Below are 27,796 nucleotides of genomic sequence, written 5' to 3'. Positions count from 1 at the left end.
TCTCTCTTGTTCAAACATTCCGTCAGCGCATGCGCAAATGTTCTGGCTCTCCGATACCTAGCCTACCAAAAAAAATGAAGATGCTGGTTTTTTTTTTTTTAACCAGAAATTGACATTCAGTTGATTTTATAGGCATAAACGTAACGTAATTACCGTGCGTGTCTGGTATTGTCTCAGACAGAGGCTAGAGATGGTTTCATGCAGACTGGGACTTCTAAAATGCTTTGTTGTAAACATGGCGATTTATAGCACGAGTGAAGTTGTCTCTCTGACCTTTCTGTGGACGAATTCCAGAATATACCGATACAATTTGGACAAGTTTTGAAAGCTAAAAGCTTCAATAGATGCTGTATTTTGCTGGTAGGACTGGGTGGCGCGACACTTATAAAATAATCAATGAATTGAGAATCGGGGGCATTCCCTTGTAATGGAATGGCAGAATTACCCAGAAATCTTTTTGGGCATGAAGGAGGCAACTGGCTCTCATGAAATGGCTAAAGCGCGCTCGGAGGAAAAAGTAGTGAGAAGAAGATCTCTAGCCAGATACTAAGGAGTAGCCCTGGTGTGTGCTGTTAACGTAGACTTTTTCATTTCTGAACAAGTTTTTATTATAGAAAATTGGCGACAAATTAGTGCTTTTCTTCGCTGTTATTCTCGTAGCAAAAAACTGGCCTTTCGTAATTTCGTGTCAAAGAAACGGTATGATGTAAATAAGAGAATACTGAGATTTACATTTGAAAATGACCTGTCCTCTTACCATTTAAGTCAAACTCTACATCTTTATGCAAGAAGTGCATTTAAATAATTTTTATATCAATGGTATAAAAGTCTTTTTTCAAGGATTTTCTTGCTACTTTATATAAAATTTAAAAACAGAGTTTCTCTCCGGTTTGTTTTCATGATTTTCGCAGAAATTACATTCTGTCCCTTAACAATGCTAGAACAACCAGTTATGGTCTTCTTAATTCTCCTTCTTACTTTAGTATCAGCTTAGTTATGGAATGCGCTACCTGATTTTATCCGTACTGACTAAGTTAAGAGGTTTAAAATGAGAATCTACGCCGCATTTTGTGTAGCTGCTTTTTAAAAAATTACTGTTTTTTTAACTATTTCATATTTAGTTATTTGTCCGTATGGGCTATGTATTTTAGCTGTAAATGTAATGTCTGGAAGATATTAGCTCTTTTAATTACTCTGAAATTCCAGATGAAAGAAAGTTTACGCTTGTGTGTTTGTTACCTTTAGCAGGGCGCGTGCGCACTCTTTGTATTGCGCGATCTCCAGTGCTTACCATATGAGAGACAAAATGTATTTTTACTTGAATATTTAAGCGATGGAAATCTTACGTTAAATTGTAATAATAAGGGCGGTCTGGAGCTATGAGTAGGCGTGGGATTTGTTTCATGGTTTAGGGTCCGGCAGATCTCTCCCTCAATACCTTACCGGGAGGCGAGGTCGGTTGCAGAAAGCACCGAAGGGCCAACTGGGTCCAAAAGCGATCGTTCGGGACGAAATCTCGGGATGACTCGTTTGGTACGACGCTCCAGCGCCACGTCTTGAAGTACTGCGTTTTTTTAATTTGTTGGAACATTCTGTGAGCGCATGCGTAAATTTTCTGGCTTTTTAATACGTACCATACTAAAAAAAGATGCTGGTTTATAGAAGGAACTGACATTTCAGTTGATTTGTTATGGATAAACGTTACGTAAGAACCGTCTCTAGTCTTTTCGCGTAGAACACAAATTCATCATCCCGTCGTTTCTTTAGAATATTTATTTAAACGGTTCAATGTCTTCCTAATTTATAATAGCAATATCTTTCCCTACTTATTTAGGTCTGTTTTAGCATTTGTTCAGCGTTGTTAGGCACATTCATTCATTACATTCCCTTTACTTTTCAAGTATTGAAGTCAGAATTTGGGAATTTTCTCCTCGGCCGGTGTCCTAGGGAATTTAGGCCCCCAGGTAGAAATCCGCAAGCGGATCTGAACCGGGGGGGGGGGGGGGCATATCCGTTGTACCACCGGTATTTTTAGTTCAAAATTCATCAAAAGGAACTTATATCAGTTGGAAATCATCATCCAAGAGTGTGACCGTAATAACATAAACGTCGAAAATTCAATTGGGTCGAGTCCATTTGGAATCCATGATAATGAATACTGGATCAAAGAATATTGAAGCGTTTGATTCCGAAAACGCAGCGCGATATCTCCTAAAATATCGCTTACTAAATACTCAGGTGTAAGACCATTTAAGGATTTAAAGGCCATAATGGCTTTATGCTTTTGTCGTTGCGTATTTAACTTTCTCCACCCATGTTGTGTGTGCTCACTTAGGGCCGGTTCCGACGTCGAACTTTTCATGTGCCAAACCTAATTCCTTCAATTAAATATATGAAAAGATCGACGTTTGAATCAATTAAGTTCAACATGTGTAATTTGGGTCGACCCAAGAATTAAGTTCGAAATAATAAGGAATGCGCGGAACAGAGCGGCCCAGTCACATTCCGCAAACGTTTTATGGGATTTGCGGTTTGAAGAGTGCCAGAAAAGGTAATTTAAATATGGATGGTGCGCGAGATTGAGTTACCTCCAAATTTTATGGTTGACCCCAGAAGCTCTTTTTATGACCCATTTGACGTCTTGACATGTTCTTTATGCAAGAGGAAAAAACAATGCAAAATGATTGCAAAGTTTTGCAAGGAAAAACTGCTAAATAGCAGTTTTCACAAAAAGTTGCGTTTCTAGGCTGAAACAAACGTTTTGCACAAATAATTAATATCCTGTATCACCGCGATTTTGACCGAATGAAAATCTCTTTACAAAAATGTCCAAATAGAATGCCGCTAATAGTGAAGCGAGTGCCCATGACGTTTCTACCGATCTGGGCAAACAAATATGACGTCATCAATGTAGTGCCCAGGAAAGGAAATTGCTTTCGGGCGGGCTCTAGGGTAGGAGTTTCAGCTGCAAATGCAGAGGTGGATCTTTGCGGTTAGTATGTCGAACATTATTTTCGATGGCAGGCAACGGAATTTATATATTACTGATTATTCTACCCGTTATAACATATATATATATATATGTATATATATATATCCAGTATTAATGTAGGTTAGACTTGCCAGTTTATTCTGAGTCATACACTCGACTTCATCTTCCCCTGCAAGCTTTAATGGCTAAAATCATCGTGTTGAAATAAAGGTTATGTATGTGTGTATGTATGGCATGTTTGTATCTTATCTTTAGAAGCCACAGCATTATTTGTGCCTTGCAATCGGCTCGTCTACCCAGCTATTACAGATGATCTTGTCGACCTTATTAACATTAACCACGCGCCAATTGTAATGTATTTTGTCACGATGTTTCAATTTTCGCTGATTTCATGATCATGTAGTCGAGTATAAAATAAGCTGTAAACCCTACTATCCTTTTTAGAGGATTGACGTGAATTTTTAAAAAATATTTCGAAAAGCTCATTGCGACCGCGTGCTTTGGCTTTTGCCCTGACAAAAACATGCAGGGAGTGTTTAATTAACTGGGTTGGATTTTAATATCGATCTGCGAAACGTATGGAATTTTTTTACGACGGTCGAAAGTTCTTTTCGTTTAAAAATTTGACATTGATACCAGCTCGTTTTATGACAGTCCAAAAGCCCAGAAATTTGTTCGAATGATCTCGTTCATTAAAACGAACGGATTGGTAATAAATCCAACAATAATCTATTGTTATTTTTCAGCTTTTGTGTAGGGTGACAGCTCCAACAATTACTAATATGCCTATCTTTAGGCCAAGTTAGAATACGGCTTAAATGTGTATTAATTAATTTTATAACTTGTGTTGTTGAGGGGAACCCAGGAAAAGTAAATTTTCACGTAAGACTTATGCAGCTGTTTTTTTGGTGAAAAAAAAAAAATACTAAATCACCCATTAATTCAATTAACCCTTTGACGTCCCAACCGGCCTAAACCGGCTAGACTTAGTATTTCACTCTGTCTAACGCCAGAGTATTTTACTCGTCAATGGGGAACTAATACATATATTTTTTTGCTCACTCTAAATCTAGTATGCTATTCAAATTTGGTCACTGCTGCAATAGAACCTGTTGTTTTTTCATCCAATAAGCTTCTACTTTCAAATAATATTAATATCCCACGGCGGTGTAAATTTAATGATGCTATTCAATTAACTTAAAATCAGAAAATATTTGGCTTAATTTAATTTAGTGAACCTCATATCTCTGCAAGCTGTGCAGTTGTGAATGTTTCTAAGTATTTGGATCCTAGACTTAAATTTTATCAATAGCAGAACCTACAGGGGTTTTGTAGTATTGTGTGCTTGTGAGTACATTTGAATGAATACTAATTCATTTGCAACTTGAAAATTAAGGTATTGGAGATTAATCAGCTGGGGGTCTTTTGTGTGGCATAAGAAAGCAATGTTAAAAGAAAGGATGATTGGTAGATGTCTAAGAATAGCAACAAGATTTCACTGAAAGGGGGCAAACAATGAATTTGCTTTTTAACTGCTAACAATGTTTTTTCCCTATAAGTGACAAGTTTACAATATTTATTTCATTCTTGGAGTACCTGTAGCTTTAACATAAGATTTTCATCATCCTTTCGGTCACTAGGTACATGTGAATGCAGATGGTTGTCCTGTCTTGAAGCCGGAAACCTTGTTATGGTAATTGTCTGTATTCCTAGACACAACTTAATGTTGAAATTAATGAGTCCTAGTGATGCATCAGCATTTCTTTACCTATCTGTGGCTCAAGGTTTTATTTTGTGTGTTTTTTAACAGCAGTTCATTGAGCCAAGAAGGGAATTTTGAATTTGAAGCTGGAAGATGACAGAAGATACTGAAAAGGGTCTGAGAGTTGTAGCAGTTTCTGCGCATGATCCTCATCAAGTTGATGACCACGAGCAAGATGAACCTGCGTTAACAGCCCCTGATGTTGCTTCTCAGCTTCCTGTTAAAACAGGAGACACTTTTGAAGCGTTTGGGAGAGATGTTAACTGGTGGTTGTATGTGACACATCTTGAAAGTGGGAAGAAAGGTTATATACCAAGCACTTGTGTAGTTCCAGTGAAGGACGATTCTGCAAATGAAGAGTAAGTTGCTCATGTCTTTTTTTTTTTGTGAATTCCTTTAAACCAAGTTTTGTGGCAGTAATGTATGGTCCACTTGTTTTAGAGTTAGGTTTATCGTTTACAAGGTCATACATGTAAATTGAGGCAAAAGAAAAATAAGTTTTGTAAGTTTAAGTACCACACATGTTTATCTCAGATTGAGCTGAAGACCACAAAAAGAGGTCAAGTAGGCTGTCTGGACACTGGGGAAGAAGCCTCACAAAGTCAGCCAAATAATTATCCTAGTCACTAGTGTGCCTAATTTATGAGAGATGTAATGTATAATAATAATAATTATTAAGATGTTATTCAGAGTTCAAGGGATATGTAGAGGCAAATTAGTCATACAAATTATAAACTTGATTCTTTGGGTTATTTGAATCCAAGCTGGAAATGTCTGTGCATTTTCTAGGAATGAAGAGTTGGCTAATAATGTGGAATCAGCACCAGACTGGGCTGCTAATCTGAAAATGTTTCCAGAGGCGCCAGCTGAGGAAGATGATGTGGACAGAGTAAGGAATTGTTTTTTCGCATTGTAACTTATTTTATTTTATTTTAAATTATAGAAAGGTGCTGTTCTTTTGGTCCAAGCTTCCTGAAATTTTGGCTCAGAATGAAATGAAACAGTAGTTTAATTGTTCATTTCCACAATAGTTATTTTGGTCAGCATCTTGAGAGAGTCATACCAGTAGTTCGGTAAAACAGGAATGAGTCGTATTTTAAAACCAATATGCAAAAAATACATTGTACTTCAATGTTCACATGAAAAAGTGCAGGCCATTGTTTGTCTTTAGAAGCCACAGCATTATTTGTGCCTTGCAATCGGCTCGTCTACCCAGCTATTACAGATGATCTTGTCGACCTTATTAACATTAACCACGCGCCAATTGTTCGGTAAAACAGGAATGAGTCGTATTTTAAAACCAATATGCAAAAAATACATTGTACTTCAATGTTCACATGAAAAAGTGCAGGCCATTGTTTGTCTGAACAAAATTTCCAGATGTTGGAAACTACATTTGGAAAAGATACAGACACGAAGATTACACATAAAGCAAGGAAGCTTCCGCTGACTGCCATTTTCCAAATATCAATGTCAACAGAAATTGTCCATTCCATTTGGCATTTTTCTGTAACAAGAGTGTTAATTCAGAACAGCATTACAAACATGTTTCAGTACCTTATACTAGCATGATACAGATAAAATTCCACTGGAGAAGTTTTCCAGTATGCCAAGAGACACTTTTTCAAAAGGCAGGTACAAAGGTCTGACCAGATCAATTTGGATTGTTCACCTCGGATCGATGTCAAAAAAGAGAAGACTTTGATAAATCACCCTAGCCCTAATCTCTAAGCTGTTAAACCTTGTTGAAAGTAGAGCAAACGTCCAAAAGCTTTGGTTTGTGAAACTGTTTTTGGCCTAATTAATCCAAGATGAGCGAGCGGATTTGATCTGGTCCGACTTTGGTACCTGCCCTTTTTCAAAGAAGAAGCTTGCAGTTCATAAAAGTTGACAGTTGATTATAGGCAGGTACAAAATTAAAGTTGGATTGGATCAACTCGGATCAGTCACCTCGGATCAATGTAAAAAATAAAGCCTCAAGAAATTACCCTAGCCCTAATCTTTAAGCTAACTTTGGTGAAATCGGTGCAAATGTTGAATGGCTCTGGCTTACAAAACCGTTTTTCACTCGATCTGAGGTGAGCAAAACGAGTTGATCCACTCCGACTTTTGTACCTGCCTGTTGATTATTGTTATTATTATCATAAAACGTCCAAACAGACTTCACATTGTTTTTTCAATGTGCGTCTTTATGATAGGCTCCATGTCCAGAGCAAAAGGCCAATATTTTCTCAAAGATGACTTTTTGGTGGCTGAATGGGTAAGGCCAATATAAATTGTATCACACTTCTGTGTAATGAAAATGTGGATCAAATTTAGTATTATTCATGGATGCCTTCGCAACAATTTCAAAGTTTCAGTTACCCATTTGAAACACAACTGTAATTATTAAAAGCTGGATCATTGGATAATGCAATTCAAGAGTTTTGATTGGCTAAGCCATCATGGGTTATGAGCCATTATACCATGATCTACAAACACGGCAAGCATATGCGTGATTTTTTGGGCCTTTTTATTTTTATTGTAGTCTAGTTTTCTCTATTTTGGGGGCGTTTTTAATAAAGCAATTATTCCACTCGCACTTGTTGGATATGAGAGGATTATAGCCAACTTGGCGCTAGTCGCACCTCATTGGCTATCTATCATCTCATATCCAACGTGCGCTCATGGAATAATTGTCAATTATATACTGTAAACTGTAAGCTTGTGTGAACTATAAACTGTAAGCTAGTACATGTATGGTTACTCAAAGCAAGCGAAAATGAAGAAGAGTGGAGAAAAATACTCTTTTGTACAATATAATAACATAATAAGGGTAAATTAATTTGTCCATTTTTTTTCTTATTTTATTCAGTTTAATCATCAAGGGTTTTAGGCATCCTTTGGTTGATGGAGACTTGTGGGCTTTAGGGAAGAGTAACAAATCTGCAACAATTGTGCCCAAGTTTATGGAGAAATGGGCAAAGGAGGAAAAGAGATGTGCAATGTAAGAATCATTTGTTAAGTTTGTATGTCACCAAAATTTTTGGTGAATTTTTTATGTCAACTCAGATTTACAGTACATGTACTCTTTATTGATAATTAACAGCAAGAATGTTTGCAGTAGATCTGCCCAGATCAGTGAGGTTGATTACTGTTGCTTCAATGCTCAGTTGATTTACATTGTAAATAATACGTGTTTACTTTAGCAAATGCCGTCCACAAACAATTCTTTACACCCCATCCGACATACACTTACTATTTTTCAGTTCTTTATTAGGTGATTTTCAAAATTTAGTTTTCAGCTGAAATATTAAATGCACAGGCATTTTTTTTTCACTAGAAATGCAACCAATTTTTGTTCAATAAACTGGATTATTATGCATGTCCAAATGAATAATAATAATAATAATAATAATAATGATGATGATAATAATAATAGTAATAATAAGGAAGGAAAGAGAGAAGATTGATAATAATTACTGTAACTTGAAATATGAGATCAATAATTATTGAAATGAATTTGGAACTGTCGTTCAGTTCAAGTCATCCCAATAGTAACTGGTGCACTGGGAGCAGTTTTTGTGAGGGTTTGAAATAACCTTGCTGGGGTCAGGAAGGATTATGCTGGATGCTTAATTTTATTAAGGTTAATGTCACACACAATTGAAGACAGTATTAGTGAGAGGAAAAAGACTGGGGATAAAGTGTCGTCCAGAACCCAAGTGCCACTTGCCACTGCAAGGCCAGTCGCTAGGACTAGGCTAGTGTCAAAGAGTGCCATACTGGCCCCGCACGAAGCACAGCTGCCCTAAGCAGTGTGTACCTATGCCAAGCTCCTAGAAGGTTGGGCCAGCAAGGGGAAGTGGATGTGCCAGTGTTTCTCACCCAAGCTAGGGCAACCCCAGTTTTGGTGCTGTCAACACTTATCCCCATGGTTCTGGAACAGAATCCTCCCACACTGAGGCTACTAACGACTGTTAGAAGAAAAAACATGCCCCTCCCAGGATGGTGCAAATGCAGCATGCTGTTAGAAGCCTCAGACAGGATTGCATTGAGTATTCTAGTCCGCAGATTGTGGCTCGATACTCAGTGGCAATCATTTCCTGCATTAAGTAGTGATAGACCTATAATAATAAATTTTTCATAACCCATTCACTCCTCAGGTGCCCAGGTTGCCCCCAGTTGACGTAAAATCGTCTGGCGTTAAACAGAGAAGTCAATTGGTTAACGTAAAATTTTTGTTGTAGTGGAAAAAGTTGCCCCATGGAAGAACAACGTAAACTTGAGGAAGCTAAGCTGAAAGAAGATGAAAATGATGTACAACCCGAAACAGAATTTCTGCCCAAAAAGGACAAAAAGCCAAAGGATAAGAAGGAAGAGAAGAAGAAGAAGAAAGCTTCATTGCTACGAGCCATTGTGTACCTGTTTGGGCGTCAGTTCTTGTTTGCAATGTTTTTAAAGCTGCTTAATGACGTCATTCAATTTGCTCAACCACAGTTGTTGAAGTGAGTAGTTAGTAATAACTCTGTGCATTTCACTGGCATTAATGGAGGGGACTGACTGGTTACCCTCCAAAATTGTCTGCTGTTAGACAGAGTAAAATCTGTTAAGTCTCACTCCCAGGGGTTGATGGGTGAATTAAGGTTTCACCATTGTGTCGGGAGTAACATAACAGAGCTGTGTGTGTTCTGCAGAGACCCAGCAGAGGCCAGACATGACCACACCTGAAATTCTAATAATGCCCCATTTTTTGTGCATCGCATCAGACCCAGTGTTCAATTTTCTAGGAACGTTGAGAGGGGTTGTAAATTGAGAAGTATGGATACAGTACAGATTTAGTTACTAATTTTTCTAGAGCGAATTGATTCAATTTCGTGTTATGAATAGAATAGTTGGGAAGTGGAAAAGCATTCCAAATGAAATTCAAAGGATCACCCACTGCTACAGACTTTAAGTTGAGGGTTTTTAAAAATTAATTTCCTGGCTGATCTCTGATTTCCTTATTTTTATATTTTCCTCTCTAATGTAGTTTTGGGGTTTCCTCCAGGTGTAGGGCTTGACTCTTTTGAGGAATATCCCTTTTCAACATTGTACCAAATTATAATTTATGTTTTCATATATAATGTATGTTGTTATTTAATTTTCTTGCTTTATAGCTTATTGATCTCCTACACAAGTGACAAGGGCAACCCAGATGAAAAATGGAAGGGTTATGTCTATGGAGTTGCAATGTTCCTTGTTGCCATGATAATATCAATTGTTATTCATCAGTATTTCCAAATTGTGTTTGTTCTCGGAATGAGGATACGAACTGCACTCATTGGAATGGTGTATGCCAAGGTACATAAAGGATATTTAAGCCTTTCACTGCTGTGAGGTTCCCCATTGACGAGTAAAATCGTCTGGCGTTAGACAGAGTAAAATCTATAAGTGTCACTCTTGGGAGTGAAAGGGTTAATAGTGTTTTTTATATTTTCTCAATGCATGAGCGGGCAGAATTATGTGAATCGATCCTGCTATCTGAACTGCACTCAGTGGAATGGTGTGCCCCTTTCTTGCCACAACCACCTACGTCACCATACCAGCCATTTAAAAAATTACTAAAAAACATATTGAAACCACTGCTTACACAAAGATACATGCACCCTCATGCAATTATGCAACACAAACTGTGTTTTACATAAAAATGCAGTATATATCCCTCTCGCCCCTCATTCAGTGTTAAATGATTATAACATGCTGACATTCATTTTGTTGAGTGTCATGACTTATGTGGGTTCAACATTGACTCAAGGGAGTGAAGATCAAAGCAGCATCCAATAGTGAAGAGAGAATTTTGATTTGGCTGACTTGTCATTTTTTTACCAAGTACCGTGCATGTAATTTAAGGGAATTAAAAACAAAGGAATCTGGCAAGAAATTTTGAAAAAAGTTTGTGTAGTGTTTTAAGATCTAGATCCCCTCACTAGGGCAAGAACGCGTGACTGTTGTAGCAAGTGAGCACAACATGCGGTAAAGAAATAAATGTTTATAGTTTGAGTTTAATCCAATCGAATCTGTCCTTGTTTCCGACTAGCTCGGTCCACAACGTACGCACATGCACAATTGAATGAATGTGTGTCACTTATTTGTCTGTTTTATTCTACATGTAGGCTCTTGCTCTGAACAACAGCGCACGAAAAGAATCTACGGCAGGTGAAATGGTGAACCTGATGGCGGTGGATGCACAACGACTCATGGATCTTACGGCTTATGTGAATGTCCTCTGGTCATCACCTTTGACAATTCTCATTGCATTGTACTTTCTGTATGATGCAATGGGTCCATCTGTTTTGGCAGGGGTAGGAGTCTTAGTGCTGTTAATCCCTTTGAACATGGTTGTCAGCAGGATAGCTAGGAAACTACAGGTGAGGATGGAGCTTCAAGTAATATTTATGTAGCAGTTGGGAATCAAATTCCAACAGCAAATCTTAGTTTCTTTTTCCTCAAAACTTTATTCTTGTTTCTCTAAGTGGGCACTACAGCCTGTTGACTTATATGTAGACAGACAAAACCTTAACAACAACAACAACAACAACACACTTGAGAACTGCACAAAAAACCTATCATCTTGGATGAGTATCAGATGACTATTTTGAACAAGGTCATTGTTTCGGCAGATTAATCCGCAGGTCGCAGGTCACAGGTCGTTGTTTCACCAATACAGAAAGTATCCTAAACATTCATAAAAGCTAACCTTAGGTCTAAACAAAAGTTTTTCGGCCTAAGGTTAGCTTTAATGAAAGTTTAGGATACTTTCTGTATTGGTGAAACAACGACCTGTGACCTGCGACCTGCGGATTAGACCCGCCGTCATTGTTTTGGGTGACTATAAAAATCTAACTAAAGCCTTTGCTTATGTGACTCACTTAAGTCACACAAGTCTGAGGTCACCTTTGCTGCACACTTCACCCTCTTGGAGGAACTTCTTTCCAAAGTTACACGATGAGGAGCAGTTTTGCATGACTTTTAAAAACTCAAGGGGAAGGCAAGAGTTTGGAAATTTAATGTGTGACTGGCACAAACGTTAAAAAATTAGTTTTACCCCTTAAATAGTTTTTCAAGTTGGTTATTTTTGTAATGCAAGACATTTGAACCAAAAAAAAAAACTGTGCAAGAAATTAATGTACTGTAAATGAAGGAAATCTGTTTCATACAAATAGAATTCAAAGCATCTCTTTGAATTTCAGTTATGAGTTATCAGTAAATGTAACGGTAATTAATGACAATTAATACTGATTCTGCATTGGCACTTGTGCATTGTCTGTACAGGTAAAACAGATGGAGGCAAAGGACAAGCGCATCAAACTGATCAATGAAATTTTTAGTGGAATTAAGGTACATGGTAAAGTTCTATCTGCAGTACATTTGTTATCATTGGACAATTACATTTTGCCCTCAAACTGATGAACTAAATTGCTGCTCTCGGTAGTCATGTGTAAGTCATGTGACAAGCTACTGACATCACCTTCATTGTTCAAGATTTCAGTTTGAACCATCTCTACTGGAGACATTACAGGCTTTAATTAAATGACCCTGTGACGCCTACATGGGCCTAAACCGGCCAGACCTAGTATTTTACTCGTCAATTGGGAAATCCCTGGAGTCAATGGGTTGCATGTAATTCTCCTAACTCATGGATTTACATCAGCTCTAAACTGTCCTATGGTGTTGGCCATTTAATTTATGTTTTTCAGGTCCTTAAATTGTATGCATGGGAAGAGTCCTTCATGAGCCAGGTGTCAAAAATACGTAAGGAGGAATTGCATCAACTCAAGAATGCTGCATATCTCAATGCTTCATTTGCTTTCACCTTCACATGTGCTCCATTCATGGTAAGGTTTGGGTAAAATGGCTTGAAAATAACTTAAACAAGAATTTTGCAATTCCTTGATTTGAGTGGAGTCATACGAAGGTTGCTTTTCTTGATTCTGTACCCTGCTCTTCTTGGAGAGGTTTTTTGGCAGGTTCTCCAATTTTCCTCTCCTCTGAATTAAGTTTTTGAATTATTTATTCTGATTTATAGTCATCCCACATGATTAGTAGAATACTTGTGCTTAGGTTTATAAACTAGAGACTTTGTCATTGTTATTGGTATGCTAATCACTTTTACATTTAAGATTTACTTGGATTAACATGAAGGGTCTTACTACACCCAGCTTTGTTGAGTATTATTGAATTGTATTGTTCTCTTTTTGCATTACAGGTCGCCCTTGCAACATTTACCATCTACGTTTTAACTGGGAATGAGTTGACAGCCAACAAAGCATTTGTGGCTCTTTCACTGTTTAATATCCTTAGATATCCCATCACCTTTCTGCCAAATGTCATTATCAGTATGATTCAGGTAATGATGATACAGTACATTGAATCTATAACACGTTTGTTTCTTCAATGTGAGATACTTAATTTAGTCATGTGGACAACACTGAACAGTTCAACTTGTATTATTTTGCTGTAATTTTACTGTTTTTCTGATTGTTGTATTCAGGGAAAGGTGTCCATCGATCGGCTTACACATTTTCTTAATTTGGAGGAGTTGGATCCAAATAATGTGGAAAAGACAATGCCAGAACACAGTGAGTTTACAGTCAGACTTGATATACCAGTAGTTTTTTTTTCTGGCTGATGATAAAAGCTGATGACCAGTGCAGTGAGCTGATCAGAACTGCTGGAAGAGGAGTTTGTACAATATGTGAGCCAGTGAACCAATTGCCAGCCATGCGAGACAACATGCAAGCCACATAGTTATTGAAAGCTACTGTGACCAATTAAAAATGGGTGCTTAGACTTAGACTCGTTGAAGCGAGTTCTTAGACTTAAATGTGAGTCAACATGCGAGCCATGCAAGCCATGCGAGTCAATATGCTTGATTCGCATGACTTGAACCGCTCGCTCTCTTGCAGTTTGTCAAGCCCCCTGGAACATCAAATATGTAGAAAATGATGCCAGTTGTTTGAAACTCAACTAAATGTTAGGATTGTATTTCCTTGTCAGCTGACAAAGTAGATGAGAGCCTATGAAATTAAGTACCTTTTTACACCATTTAGTTAGTTCACAAGCTATTCATGTAGAAGATGGATCCTTCAGTTGGGATAAAGAAGAAAGCCCTATCTTGAAACAGTAAGTGGATCATTTCACAGAAGGTCTATTGTCAGTTTAGGCAAAACCAGTGAAATGTCTAAATTCCATCTCAAGTGCTTTCTGGTAGTTACATTTGAAAATGGCATTTTTCGACATTAGAAGAAGTATTCCTTTTGAACACATCAAATTTTATGTAATTGAAGAAGGTAAGTGTGTCAAACAAGAGAGTGGTCCAGATATATATATTTTTTGATGAGGGTTTGCTTTTTTTAATCAAATGGCAGGTAATTTTGTAAAAGAAAACCATAAGAAATAAAAAGTGAACTCTCTCTTGTCAGACATGAATCTTCTCCAACTAAACACTAACCAACTTTCGTTTCTGTTATAAGGTCTTCAAACGTGAGCCCACCTCCCCCCCGATTTAAACTTGTTAAAGGGGCTTTGAAAAGTATAAGAAATATTATGTCAAAGGGGTTTATTATGAACTTTTAGTAACCTAGATAATAATTAATTTCTGCTCTCTTAATAATGTGTTGCAGCATTAATGTTAATATTCCAAGTGGTTCGCTGGTGGCAGTGGTTGGTTCTGTTGGGTGTGGAAAAAGTACGTTGTTATCTGCATTCCTTGGGGAAACTGAAAAGATCTCAGGCAAAGTGTATGTACAGGTAAGTATTTTTAAGAAGATGATGATGAAGTTAAAAGTTTTAATGATTATCATGATTGTGATGGCACTGGTACTGGTAGTGATGATGATAATGGTGATGATGATAAGGAGTATAGCAGTGGAGACTGTGATGATGTTAATGAAGGTGATAATGGGATGGCAGGGATGGCACAGTGGTGAGAGTACTTGCTTTCCACCAATGTGGCGCGGGTTCAATTCCCAGACTTGGCGTCATATGTGGGTTGAGTTTGTTGGTTCTCTACTGTGCATTGAGAGGTTTTTCTCCCGGTACTCTGGTTTTCCCCTCTCCTCAAAGGCCAACATTTGACTTGGTTTACATTAATAATTGTTAATTTCAGTTTACAGTGTCTTCAGTTAGTGCTCCAGTGCTAGAACAACTAGACATTTTCCTTTTTTTGATAGTGAGGGCAATGGCCATTGCAAAGGATGAGGATAATAATAATAATAATAATACCAACTTTATTCATTCAATACAATGAAAGAGAGAGCTACCAGAGGTTATCCCTATACGAGGTATCCACCCAGATGTTATTGATCTAGAGTCGAATTTGAGGAGGGAGGAAAACCAGAGTACCTGGAGAAAAACCCTCTGAATCAGATTGAGATCGACTGAAACTCAGCCCACATACCACCTCCAGGCCAGGGTTGAACCTGGGTTGCAGAAATAGGAGGTGCGGTTGATAACCACTAAGCCATCCTGACTCCCAGCATGTTGGTTACGGCCACAACAATCTTTATGGTTGTGATGATATTGCTGATGACAATGATCGTTAGTGTCATGAATGTAGAACAGAACAGCAACCATAAAAAATATCCAGGGAACAAAATTCAAAATTGTCCATAAAACACCTGGGAAAATACAGGGGCCGGTTCCTGAAAAGTGTAATAACTCTATTCCAGGGATAAACGTGCCGAGATAAGGCACATTTATCCCTGGAATAGAGTTGTTACACCTTTCAGGTCCCAGCTCCAGGACAACAGGGGATATCAACTATATCCATTGAACCATTGATTCACTGATAAATTTAAGGCGATAATGTTCTCCACTTTCACTGACACTAAGGGAATCAGTTATATGTTTATAGTTAGTTAAACATAACATGAAGATTTTGCTAATCAAGTGCTTTTTTGGAAGCTACTGTATCTTGTTTGTCTTCGGATGCTTGGGCCTAAACTATGTTGCTTTGGATTTAACTAGTCAGGATCGATAATATAATATTCACATGCTAGGTGTAAATAAACTGTAACGCATCACAAGGCTTTGGGCAGTTTCTAACTCTTGATTTTTTATGTACAGGGCTCTGTGGCTTATGTTCCTCAGCAAGCATGGATTCAAAATGCTACAGTCAGGGATAACATCCTGTTTGGAAAAAGCTTTGATCCCAAACGTTACTGCAGGACTGTTAATTCCTGTGCATTGAGAACTGACATGGATATTTTGCCTGGAGGAGACCTGACTGAGATTGGAGAAAAGGTTATTTTTGAAACTCTTTAAAAATTGAGCTATCAAGCCAACTGGGAGTGGGTTTGTTTGTTTATTATTTGTTGAAGCATGTTAGTGTATTGGCAGCTACACAGCTGATGTGGACATGCTGTAATTTTAAGGCCGGTTTACACGGTACGATTTGTCGGCCCGATTTATCTGCCCGGGCGTGCATTTTAACAGCCGATGAACGACCAATTCATGGGATTTAAATCGGTCCGATTCAAAAAAATCTGTTGCACTTTTTGGAAGTCGGGCCGACGCTTAGAGAGAAAGCGCCATGTCAATCAAAGGGTATACGAGTGGGTAATGCGCACAAATACTGAAAAAATAAAGCGTTCAAAATAGCAGATACTAAAAGGACAACGGGGAGATCTTTGGAGGAAAACTTACATGTTTTACACAATTTCCACGGTACGATTTATCAGCCCGACAAAATCGGCCGACAAATCATATCGAGTTAGCCGGCCTTTACAGTTACAATCAAAGGCCAGGCCACAACACCGGGGACTACGTCCCATGCTCGGCTATTTAAAAGCAGTGTATGGGTTCACGTCCCACATAATTATTTACGACTAAGTGTTGTGATACGGGTCTGCGGTTGGAAATGGAGTTTGTTTACCCGCAGAACATCTTAAAGAGCACTCAGTAGCTCGTTCAACATGTGTCCGTGCATTCTGGATCGAATTGGAATTTGGCAGTGTTGGTTTTTGAGGAGAGGGGAAAACCGGAGTACCCGGAGAAGAATCTCTCGGAGCAAGGAGAGAACCGACAACAAACTCAACCCACATATGACGCCGGGACCGGGAATCGAACCCGGGCCAAAATGGTGGGAGGCGAGTCACCACTGCACCATCCCTGCTTTCCTACCCGAGGGTATATAATTTTGAAGAAGTGCTCCCCAAACCGACTGTCGGCCGACAGGCTACCAACAATCCTATTCGACCATACAATCGGTGAACGTGGTGGATATTTACCTCCACATCGGTGAATGATTGTTCCACTATACAAAAAAAACGAGCTCGAAACAGTACGTGGTTAGCCCCAATTTTCTTTTTGGATACCAAGAGCACTTGCTAAGTTCTACTTTCTCCATATAGTTTTGAACCGCGCAAAAATATCCCTGTATTAATAAGCACCGCCGATATAGGAAATCGAAGTATCTCGAGATGCGCAGAACGTATGCGCAATAACAATAGTAGGCACCGTCCTTAGTGATCATGAGCTTGTTATTCATATTCAACAACAGTCCACGGTATCCCTCGAAACCAGTCCAAATAAGATGTAAAATTATGCCTCTATATATATTCATTAGTTCGAAGAATATTCAACATGAGAAATGACCATTTTGATACCCACTATTCCCTCGAAAACTTCACTTATTTCCTCAGCATTTAGCGGAGTTGAAATCCTCTGATATTTCCAACCCGAGAAGACTTGAAAGTCTAACCTTTTCCAGTTTGTTTTTGTCAAGCTTTCCTTTCGTTACTAATGTAACATAACATACGATAAAACCTTTATTTAAGTGTCAATGTGTTCATAACTCCAACGATCTAAAATCTTCTGTCCTTCATATGTCGTCCCTTCGATATAACATGTGTATGCTGTTTCATTCTGATATCTAGGGTATCAACCTCAGTGGAGGTCAAAAACAGCGTATCAGCCTTGCACGTGCTGTTTATTTTGATGCTGATATCTACCTGTTGGATGATCCACTCAGTGCTGTGGATTCACACGTGGGGAAACACATCTTTGACAAAGTTATAGGGCCAAGAGGAAAGCTTCGAAAGAAGGTACAGTATTTTATGGCTTGAAAAGTTTTTTGTTTCCATTTCAGTTCGTTTCTCAGTCGTTGAACTTGAATTGCCCATTGTAATCCTGTTTTTCAGACTCGTGTATTTGTTACTCATGGAGTGTCCTTTCTCCCACAAGTCGATCAAATCGTTGTTATGCAAAATGGCCGAATCTCCGAGGTAAGTTCAGTAAAGGAAGTTGAAAAAACTTCTTGTGTATTTACGATTGTTGGAGAATTCTTTTAGAAGCTCTGTAACCAAAAATGAGGATTTTTAGTGGTAAAAAAAGTAATTAAGAATCATTATATTTTTTCCTAGGTTGGAACTTACGACGAACTCTTAAAAAACGAAGGCGCATTTTCAGAGTTTCTGAAGACATATGCTGCTGAACAGCATACTGAGGATAATGGTTTGTTGCTTTTGCGTTTGCAATAAAATAGTTCTTAATTCTTGTAACGCTGTTGTGACCCATAGCAGTATTCGTGTTACCGAAAGGACTGCAAACTAGGGTATGTCTCGCGTTCTAGTGTTGTGCGACTTGGGAGTGATAGCTTGCGGTGAAAGAAAGCGTATAGAGAGATTTAGCATCACGGAAACGTCAAGGCTGTTGCTTGTCATAAAAGCATGGAAATTATCTTATTCTAACTTTTCTCTCTCGTTTTAAAAGTAGCGCGGCATTTGTAGATAACAGGGAAAAAAGGAGCTAAAATCAGACCAGCCGTAAACGCAAAGGTAATCTATTGTAGAGATTTAGCATTTACGTGAAAGGCGAACGGCAAAAGTGACCACGTGACCATGATTTTCCCACCATTTTCTACGTTTGCCGGCTGCTCCTTGCCGTTTCTACGTTAAAGTAGGCATTTTCGCGTTTGCCGGCGGTGAAATTTTCTTCTCTTTTACTTCTACATGAGAAGTTGTTTGCGGGAAAAAAAGTACCCCAAAACCATTTTCTGGTATGGCAAAGGAGGAAAAATTAGGTTTCATGGTTACAGATAGTTCATAACTGACTCCTTGCCGCAATTTTCTTTATATACTCACGTTGACTCTCTGTTGATCGACAAAACAGCTTCATCGAAACTCTCAATATTTTACGGGTAAGAATTTTCATTTATATAGCGTCTTCTTCTACAAACATTGTTTTAAAAAGACTCCGAGTTTTTTACTCGACCTGTCGTGGGTCGCGCGAAGCTCAAGTCACAACGTTCTCTCTGTTTTACGTGAAACGTGAAACGGCGAGCGGACGTTGCCTTTTCACGTAAACGTGATGATAAATCTCTCTATTCACTGCGTTTCGTTGACGGAAAACGCGAAACTCAGTTTTACTGTTGTCTTAGCATTGTGGTCAGATTTCTGAATGTTTTTTTTTTTAAATCGATAGAGCCAGAAACCAAACCGGAATCAGTTTTGCCAGAGATTCCCGAAACTTCAGAAGAGGTTGACATGGGTCCACGTTCTGGCAGTTTAGAAGCACTGGGTAGTGCACATGATGGCAGCGTGGAAAAACTGGTGTGTACACGTGATGGTAGTTCTCAAGCCTTGGAGTGTACACGTGAGAAGGGAACCTGTGAAGTGGACTCGTCAACAGTCCTCCGAAAGAGAATTGAAAGGCGACTTTCTGTTGTCACAGTTGAAACTGTTGATCTGGATTGTCAATTTATCAGACCAGACCTTGATGATCAAGAGGACAAGATCATTGAAGAAGAGAAAGCCGAAACCGGAAGGGTAGGTCTGTGGAATAGTTTTAGTGGTCTTAGGGTCCCTGTGCAGGAAGGATTAAAAAAAACATCGAGAGGATATGAATGTTCAATACACTTTCACAGACGTCGCGATTAAGGCTAAGAACTTCGTGTATTACTATAAAAGAGAAATATTTCTTCTCAAGAACAAAATTCTTGAAAGTTACACAAAGCTTTCAAAATTCCGACATCCGGATTCGTTCTTTCGGCAGGGATGGTTACCGGAAAGTTTTGTGTAACTTTCAAGAATTTTGTCAGCGAAGAAAAATATTTCTCTCTTATGGTACATGTATGTCCTAGAAACGAAGCTTCAGTGTTTGTTTCATTCGTGTATTACTGTTTGGTTGTTTGGGTTTAGTGGTTACGGTTTCAGTTAAGTATCTCAGGACACTATTAAGATCGACCTATATGTAGATAGCAAAAACAACACCTAGTAAAGGGCATTCCTTATGCCACATACATGGCCTAACGCAACTTTCTTACTTCATATTTCATAGAGGTTCTTGACTTTTTTACTTGTTGTTTTTTTTTTCCTCCCACAGGTCAGGTTTGCGGTCTTCTGGGCCTATGCCAAGTCAGTGAAAGTCTATTTAGCAGTTGCAATGTTGCTTTTTATTGTCCTTGCGGAAATCGCCTCCGTGTTTTCAGGTATCTGGTTGGCGCGCTGGAGTTCAAGCAATGTGACGTCCTCTGACGAGCGTGACATGTACCTTGGTGGCTATGCTGGCCTTGGCGTCACGCAAGCGGTTTGTGTGTTAATATCATCACTGTGTTTGGCTTTGGGATCCAAGATCGCGTCACGCTATCTCCACCAAAGCATTCTGGTCAATGTTATGCACCTTCCAATGTCGTTTTTCGAGAGTACACCCCTGGGGAGGATAGTAAATCGCTTCTCTAAGGACATCAGTACTATCGATGATAAAGTTCCTATGTCACTTGTAAGCTTCTTTCGCACATTCTGCACTGTATTGGGTACAGTTATTGCCATCAGTTTTGCTACTCCAATTTTCTTGGTGGTGATTGTTCCTCTTGGCGCTCTCTACTTCTTTATTCAGGTAAGTTATCATTTAATGTGGCTAAATAAAATTTAGGCTAAGTTAAACGCGAAACAATATTGCTGGCCAGCAGTATCTCACAGAGTTGGTGTGTGGGGTGGCCGGGGGGTTTAGTGCAGGGCCGTTATGTAGTTTACCGCTCAGTGTCGGATGTCAAGTCATTCCACGTGTTTTTCGCTGCTGGGCTGTTTTCCTAGACCATCCCCCAAGCTTATCTATTGTTGATGAGTTTAACTACCTTCTTGCTGGCGTTTGAAGGCCATAAATCCAAATGTAGAACTGGAGCGGCACGTCAAGGCATGCAATAATAAATTGCCCTCTTAACAAGAAACTTTCAAATGGAAAGCAAGAAAATAACAGATCTCGAAAGGTGTATCTAAACGAAGACTGGTTCCTCGATTAGAAAACGCTCTCTCACTATCGTAGTGTGGAGGTTAAAATTCTTGTGACATTTCGCGATCAGGGGCCGGTTAGCGCTAACAGTTGTTTAAGAGGTATCAAAACCTATAGGTTTCCATGTTATTCAACGCTGGTTAGCGCTAACCATGCTTCGAGCAACCCGGGCCTGCAGATAAATATATGTCACTCCCTGCCTTTCACCCCCAAACAATGTTGAATTCTCCTTGCTGTACGTCGCAAACTCGCTTCATGATTGTTTGCTTTTAACAACATAGTAGGAAGGGAAGAGGGGGGGCGGGGGGACAGTGTACACGCCTCAGTTATTGCGAAATACCGTAGGCTGTTATCACTCGATTTACATAAACGATGTCTTGTTCGTATTTTCGTCACGGCAATATGCTAGTGAATTGTCCCAAGGAATTTTTTCCCCCATTGTAGACCCACTTTTTTTTTTAACACTTCCCTTGTTTCATTAAATTAACAAACCATTAATCTTTAGTGTTAACGTCCTAACCAGGTTGTTCGAGGCCTGATTAGCGCAAACCAGCGTTAAATACCATGGAAACCTGTAGGTTTTGATGTCTCTTAACCAACGGTTAGCGCTAACCAGGCTTCGAGCAACCGGCCCCTGGTAACCAAATGTTATCTGAACTAATACCAACAGACGCGCGCAATGAAATGTCAGTGACCAATCACGACGCAAATCCAAGAAATGCGACCGGCCGCCGTTCTAAACGCGGGAAAACTCGAAGCGCTTTTTGGTTTTGTTTTAGCATCTGATTGGCTAGATTAAAGGCGCGAGATTTTATGGCAGTCACGAAGCGTGGCGACAAAAATCTATCGCGGAATTACTTAAGAAATTAAGTTGGAAACTTTTCTGGTTTCCATGTTTCATCGAGAATCCAAGGTAGCCTCCTTGGAGCCGTTTTTTGTGTCGGTCCCATTCTCCCTCCTGGTTTGTGGGGAGGGAGAATGGGACCGACACAAAAAACGGCTGCAAGGAGGCTAGAATCCAAGGCGAATCTCAGCCCATGAAAGCTGTATGGGAAAAAACCGCCCTTTTTTTCATTTTCAGAGAGTATACGTCGGCACATCGCGGCAGCTTAAGAGGATTGAGTCTGTCAGCAGATCGCCAATATTCAACAATTTCTTTGAGACAATCAATGGAGCTAGCACCATTCGGGCATTTGGTCAGCAGCAGCGCTTAATTAAGGATAATTACCACAGGGTTGACGAAAATCACGTGGCTTACTTCCCAGGAACCTCGGCCAATAGGTGTGTAATCAGCATTTTGGTTTTCAAACGATGTGCTCGCCTTCAATTGGCCAAAAACTTTCTTCATTTGTAAAAAAATTGACCATTCACCTTTATATCGACAAAACCACCAGCAAGTTTGAACAAACTATAGTATGATACGATAGTATGTTAACAGAACCGATACCATATCTCATGGTTTCAATATAACTCTAATGAAAAAAATCAATAGAACAGACACCATACGACATGGTATCAACCGATACCGTATCAACAGACCCGATAACAAATACCATAAACCAAATACCATTACAAAGTATCACAAATATGTTTCGCAAATCACTCTGGCTTGGGAGGTGTTATTGTCATCATTTTTTATTGTGCTTTTTTTTAGGTGGCTTGCTGTGCGTCTTGAGTTTGTGGGAAACTTGGCAATTCTGTTTGCTGCATTGTTTGCTGTGATTAGCCGTGACTCCATAGATAGTGGCCTTGTGGGGTTATCCATCACTTACGCCTTACAGGTTTGACTTGTCCCTTAAAATACTGCTGCGATCAAAAAATCACTCCACTTTTTTTTCTTCAAATTTCAAAAGTGTGCGTGCTAATCATTGTTCTGGCGAATTTAAACCGTTCGTTTGAAACAGAAGGTTGTTTACTTTGTGCTTAAAGATTTTTCTTTAATGGCTCGTCATTAAAATCTTGAGAAAGCTCGGTCAAAGAAGACTCAAATCTTTTAAGAAATGCATTGTGTATGTACAGGACTGACTTACCATTTAGCATTATAAAATAATTAGGATAGTACGCGCACTCTCATTGGTCAATAGCTGTGTTTAGATGAGAGTATGGAAACACGGCTGTGACATAACACGAATTTTGATTGGTTATGTTGTCGGACGAGCGTTTTGATTGGCTGGTAGTAAATATGAGCGTGTATCAAGAAAATCTAGAATTAAAAGAACCAGCATTTTCCTTCATTTGTCGAATTATCTTTGGGAAATATTTTATAAAAGCAATAGAGGACTTTTTTTTCCGTGTTTCCATAGCCTCATCTAAACACTCGGGGAAGTTGGGAGAATTCTCGACAGTTGTGCAAATCCTCGACTGCGTCTCGGGTTTGCATAACAGTCTCGAATTCTCCCAACTCTCCCTCGTGTTTAGATGAGGCTATGGAAACACGGAAAAAGTCCTCTATTGCTTAACTGGAGTTTCAAGTTTTCAGACCGTTAAACTCACGCATGCTACGTTCGAGCAAAAAACGTAGATCTGCTTGACCTATAGGACAATTATGATGTGCCAACATATTGGAATAGACGTCACCAACAGAACACACTCGTTTTCTAGCAAACTCATTTGCGCGTCTTTGAAACCAAAGAATAGTTGTCCACAGGCCCAAGTGTGTTTTTTGCAGCTATTGTTACCAGTTTCACGCGTTTATTTCTTTTGCTTATTCAGGTCACTGCTTCTTTGAACTGGATGGTGCGCATGAGCACTGAGCTAGAAACAAATATTGTTTCTGTGGAGCGAGTCAAGGAATATGCAGACGCTCCTACTGAGGTATAAAACTTTGAGAATAGCTTATCGTTTTAACGTGTTCGTTCCATTGAAAGCTCTTGAAGAACTCTGAAGAGAAATGCTTTTAAGAGGTTCGACTTAATGTAATTTCTTATCGATAGACTAGTTTATATTTGGTTTTCTTGGAGCGATTTTTCAATCATGTTCAATAAAACATAAAACCCAAACCAATTTAATTGCTTCAGCCAATCACATCAGACGCTGGCAATCCAATAAGCCAATCATAACAAATGTTATTTAATTACATGCCCCTGGCCGCGTCAACCGCGGGAAAATGTAAACGTGCAATTCACGTGTATTTTGCTTTTACCTCTGATTGGTTGACAATCTGCCAATCGTGTTTGATCTCTTGTAGGGTTTGAGCCAATCAAGACTCCAGAAGGACATTTACCATTGATTCATTCTTCTTTTTGTATTGTAGGCTGATTGGATCGTCCCAGATAATCGTCCCGAAGACGACTGGCCAGATCAAGGAAGCATCGTAATGAACGATTTTGACCTGAGATACAGAGAGGGATTGCCGCTTGTGCTCAAACAGATCAACTGTGACATCAAGCCAGGAGAAAAGGTGCAGAGATGGCTAAAAATTGTCGTGCTAACATGCTAAGAATGTATACATAATTTAACTCTCTAAGCTAAAGAACATCGCAGTGTTAATAAAACAACTTTTAGGTTGTTTGCAACTACTTAAATGTAGTTACAAAGAAGCGTGAACGAGACTCGAAATTGTCACCTGTGTCGAATTAGATGCACGCCGGATTTTGATGTCTAACTCGAAATGTCCTTTCAAGTCCAAGACAAGTGTTAAGGTTATTTTAAAGTTGGGATGGACACAGCTTTTTATCCTTGCTTTGAGGAGCAGGGTTTTGTGGACATTTTCTGTCTTTAATGGCTGTATTCTTTGACACGAGTGACGTGACAGTTTGGGAGAAGGACAAGGGGACACTTTGTGACGCTTATTAAAGTCACATGCGGCTACTGGGTAACAAACTGTTTTATCACTAAGCTATCAAGCCGTCTGCAACTGAAAATAAGTCAAGTGCGAGTTTATATGACATCCCCGTAGGAAGTGAAAGTATGATGAAAGATACATGCGAAAGCCATCTATTGCACTCCAAATACATGTGTTCCTTAGCCGATTTGTCAATCGTGTCTTTGCGTTATCGCAGATCGGCATTGTGGGTCGTACAGGAGCTGGCAAATCCACATTGACTTTAGCCTTATTCCGTATCTTGGAGAGCGCTGGAGGGAAGATTCTAATAGATGGCGTGGATATCGCTAAGATGGGACTCCACGATTTGCGGTCAAGACTCACCATAATCCCACAGGTAATTGGTACCATAGGCACTTTTTAATAAAGAGTTCAGACGCTGGTTAGGCATTTGTTAAAATCTGATATGGAAAGAGATGGAGGAAGGATTGTTTGAGATAGCGAGGATTCAACTTTCTGCGATCAAGACTTGCCCAAATCCCAAAGGAAAGAACAAAGGCACAAACGTGAGAGGCAATCGTCGACAGTATTCCCTTTAACCTCCTGCGTACTAATCTACGCAGGCACTTGTAGTGTACAAACGCTATTAACTTCCAGTTTGGGAACAATAAAAGGGGAAATTCAACTATTCTTTTGAATCTTTGCCCTTAGGATCCAGTATTGTTCTCTGGAACTCTTCGTCTCAACTTGGATCCATTTGATAGCCACACTGATGAGGAGCTATGGCGAATTTTGGAGCTCAGTCACTTGAAGAATTTTGTATCAGGATTGGAACAAGGACTTCTTTATCCTGTTACGGAAGAAGGAGGGAATCTAAGGTGTGGTAGATCGCCCTGGATTCACATTTGCACTTTATTCTTGAGAGTAATTTCTTAATTCTTTTAGTTCTGCCTCACTCTCGTGATTAATGGACCATAAAAGCGACACTTCGTTTATCAACCAATCAGAAACAAAAGAAGATGATGCTCGCCTCGTATTCGTTTCCCTAAGCTTTGTGCAGGTCGCATGTAATTAATTTGATTTCCGATTGGTTAATTTGCTGTTTCGCGTCACATGCGATGGCTTTTAACGGCAATAGTCCACTGGGCTGTTTTCGAGTGTTTTGCGGTACGTTTGTCTCAAAAGCCTTGCCCGATCTTCGTGCTTCCGTATTTTGACAAGGTAATTTTACGAAATTTAAACTCTGTATAGCGTTTGTCCCAAGTTTCGACATGTAACAACGAGTGATACTGTTTGTTTTTGATAGTGTTGGTCAGCGGCAGTTGGTGTGTTTGGCGCGTGCGCTGCTCCGTAAAAGTAAAGTTCTTGTCCTCGATGAAGCCACGGCCGCGGTGGACCTGGAAACTGATGAGCTCATTCAACAGACGATACGGCAAGAGTTTGCTGACCGCACTATCTTCACAATTGCTCACAGGCTCAATACTATCATGGACTATACGAGGTAACGATTTCATTGTTGAGCGATGGCTTTATGGTACTAGCAAGTATGCAAAAGTATTAATCTTATCTGTCAAATGCTTCATGTTAGACTTGCGACTTCTGTATCTAATATTCGAGCCCAGTTTCCAGTTTAGAAGGAGGGCCCTCGCTCTCTTTTCCTCCCATGTCTCCGAGATAAAGAGCTCGGTTGAAAGTTGTCAAGAGTTACTTTACACTGAGACAAGGTTCTTTGGGAAAACCAATGCTACCTATTCTGTAAGGCATAAAAACCCACGATTGGGACAAACAGCAGTTCAGTAGAACGCCTTCTTACGAGGTACAGCGTGTTTAAACTTTCAGTAAGTTGTGAGGAAAACGTAAGCGGTTGGTAATCAATTATTCCCTTTTTTGGGGACCGAATGTGCCCATCCATCGAGTGTTTTTGCTTGTTTGCTGAAGTGGCATCGATAGATTTGAAATCTTCTCGAGGTTATGCCAAAGAAACTGTAGTTTTGAGTTTAAGATGAAGTTTTGGTTGGCTCCCTCATTTCGTCCTCAATTGTCATCTGTCCATGTTAACCGTTCTTTATAATGTCTTTTAATTTGATTTCTTTTCAGGATTATGGTTCTTGACAAAGGATTCTTGGTTGAGTTTGACACGCCAGAGAATCTATTGACCCAAAAAGGCATTTTCTTTGGCATGGCACAGGATGCCGGCTTAGCATAGTTTTTAAGTTCCACTTTCCTTTTTCATATTGGAAAAGACTTTTAAAGAAACACAAACTCAAACAATTGTTTTGCAATGCTTACGTCCTGTTAGTTATGTTGCACTGACATATTTGTTGTTTAATGTGTTGTATTGCATTCTTAATTCACTATTTCCGTGTATAATTACTACAATAGTCTTCTTCATAGGCGTGTTTGGATAGCTGTTGCTTTTAAGTCAGTCGTGTTTTTACATTTCGCTCTCTGCCCGTCCTCCCCTCGACTCTTCGGCTCACTTGCGTGACTAAAGCGGGCGGTTCGACTGTGTGACGCAAGTCATCCTGTTGCCGTGACATCCCAAGTTGGCAAGAGGACAACCGAGACTACATAAATAGGCCTTAAATGACGTTAAGTAACTTGGCACACATGTATCTTATTTATCTATTTTGTCTGCCTTATTTTATCATAGAAATCGTTGTATATATACATAGCGTTCAACATAACCAGCATTCGTATAACCTTACATTTATTTTATGTTTCTTAGTTTATCTTAGGTAGATTCCTTGTAACTTGGATTCGAAACTAGCAAATTTGTAAAATGACAATGACGTTCGCTGAGTAGGCCAATCAGCCAATCATATCAGTGTCAGCCATAATAAGGGAGTCTACAAACATTGTATCTCATTTACCTGCGATGTAGTGTTCTAGAAGGTGTCTTGCTATACACAAATATTAACTTCAAAAGTTAGAAGGACTTGTTAACTAAGTTACTTTTCCGGCTTTAAGCCTTAACGATTTGATAATCATCCAAATAGTAACCATTAAAACTGATAAATTATTGTTA

At 39.2% G+C, this 27,796-nt stretch overlaps 1 protein-coding gene across 1 annotated transcript; it reads left to right on the top strand.

Annotated features, from left to right (window-relative positions):
- Positions 1 to 2,919: 2,919 nt before the first annotated feature.
- LOC137982462 (multidrug resistance-associated protein 1-like) lies at positions 2,920 to 27,796 on the top strand. Its single transcript, XM_068829554.1, has 29 exons — positions 2,920 to 2,992; positions 4,633 to 4,685; positions 4,803 to 5,113; positions 5,544 to 5,643; positions 6,953 to 7,014; positions 7,609 to 7,740; positions 8,984 to 9,241; positions 9,893 to 10,076; positions 10,889 to 11,143; positions 12,048 to 12,113; positions 12,473 to 12,610; positions 12,982 to 13,122; positions 13,267 to 13,354; positions 13,826 to 13,898; positions 14,399 to 14,525; positions 15,843 to 16,019; positions 17,654 to 17,821; positions 17,918 to 18,001; positions 18,140 to 18,230; positions 19,200 to 19,543; positions 20,100 to 20,612; positions 22,087 to 22,286; positions 22,660 to 22,786; positions 23,718 to 23,819; positions 24,259 to 24,405; positions 25,007 to 25,165; positions 25,480 to 25,646; positions 26,075 to 26,269; positions 26,866 to 27,796. The coding sequence occupies exons 3-29, from the start codon at positions 4,848 to 4,850 to the stop codon at positions 26,972 to 26,974; spliced, it is 4,473 nt and encodes a 1,490-aa protein (XP_068685655.1). The 5' UTR covers positions 2,920 to 2,992; positions 4,633 to 4,685; positions 4,803 to 4,847; the 3' UTR covers positions 26,975 to 27,796.

The sequence above is a fragment of the Montipora foliosa genome, chromosome 13, assembly GCF_036669935.1.
Source record: "Montipora foliosa isolate CH-2021 chromosome 13, ASM3666993v2, whole genome shotgun sequence".
Lineage (NCBI taxonomy): Eukaryota > Metazoa > Cnidaria > Anthozoa > Scleractinia > Acroporidae > Montipora > Montipora foliosa.
The sequence above is the reverse complement of the archived record's forward strand: the minus strand, read 5'-3'. Positions and strand labels throughout refer to the sequence as shown.

Coding starts and splice junctions, on each gene's coding strand:
- LOC137982462 (XM_068829554.1), top strand. CDS start 4,848: ATGACAGAAGATACTGAAAAGGGTCTGAGAGTTGTAGCAGTTTCTGCG. Junction 12,611..12,981: donor TCACATGTGCTCCATTCATG/GTAAGGTTTGGG, acceptor TTTGCATTACAG/GTCGCCCTTGCAACATTTAC. Junction 25,166..25,479: donor GACTCACCATAATCCCACAG/GTAATTGGTACC, acceptor CTTTGCCCTTAG/GATCCAGTATTGTTCTCTGG.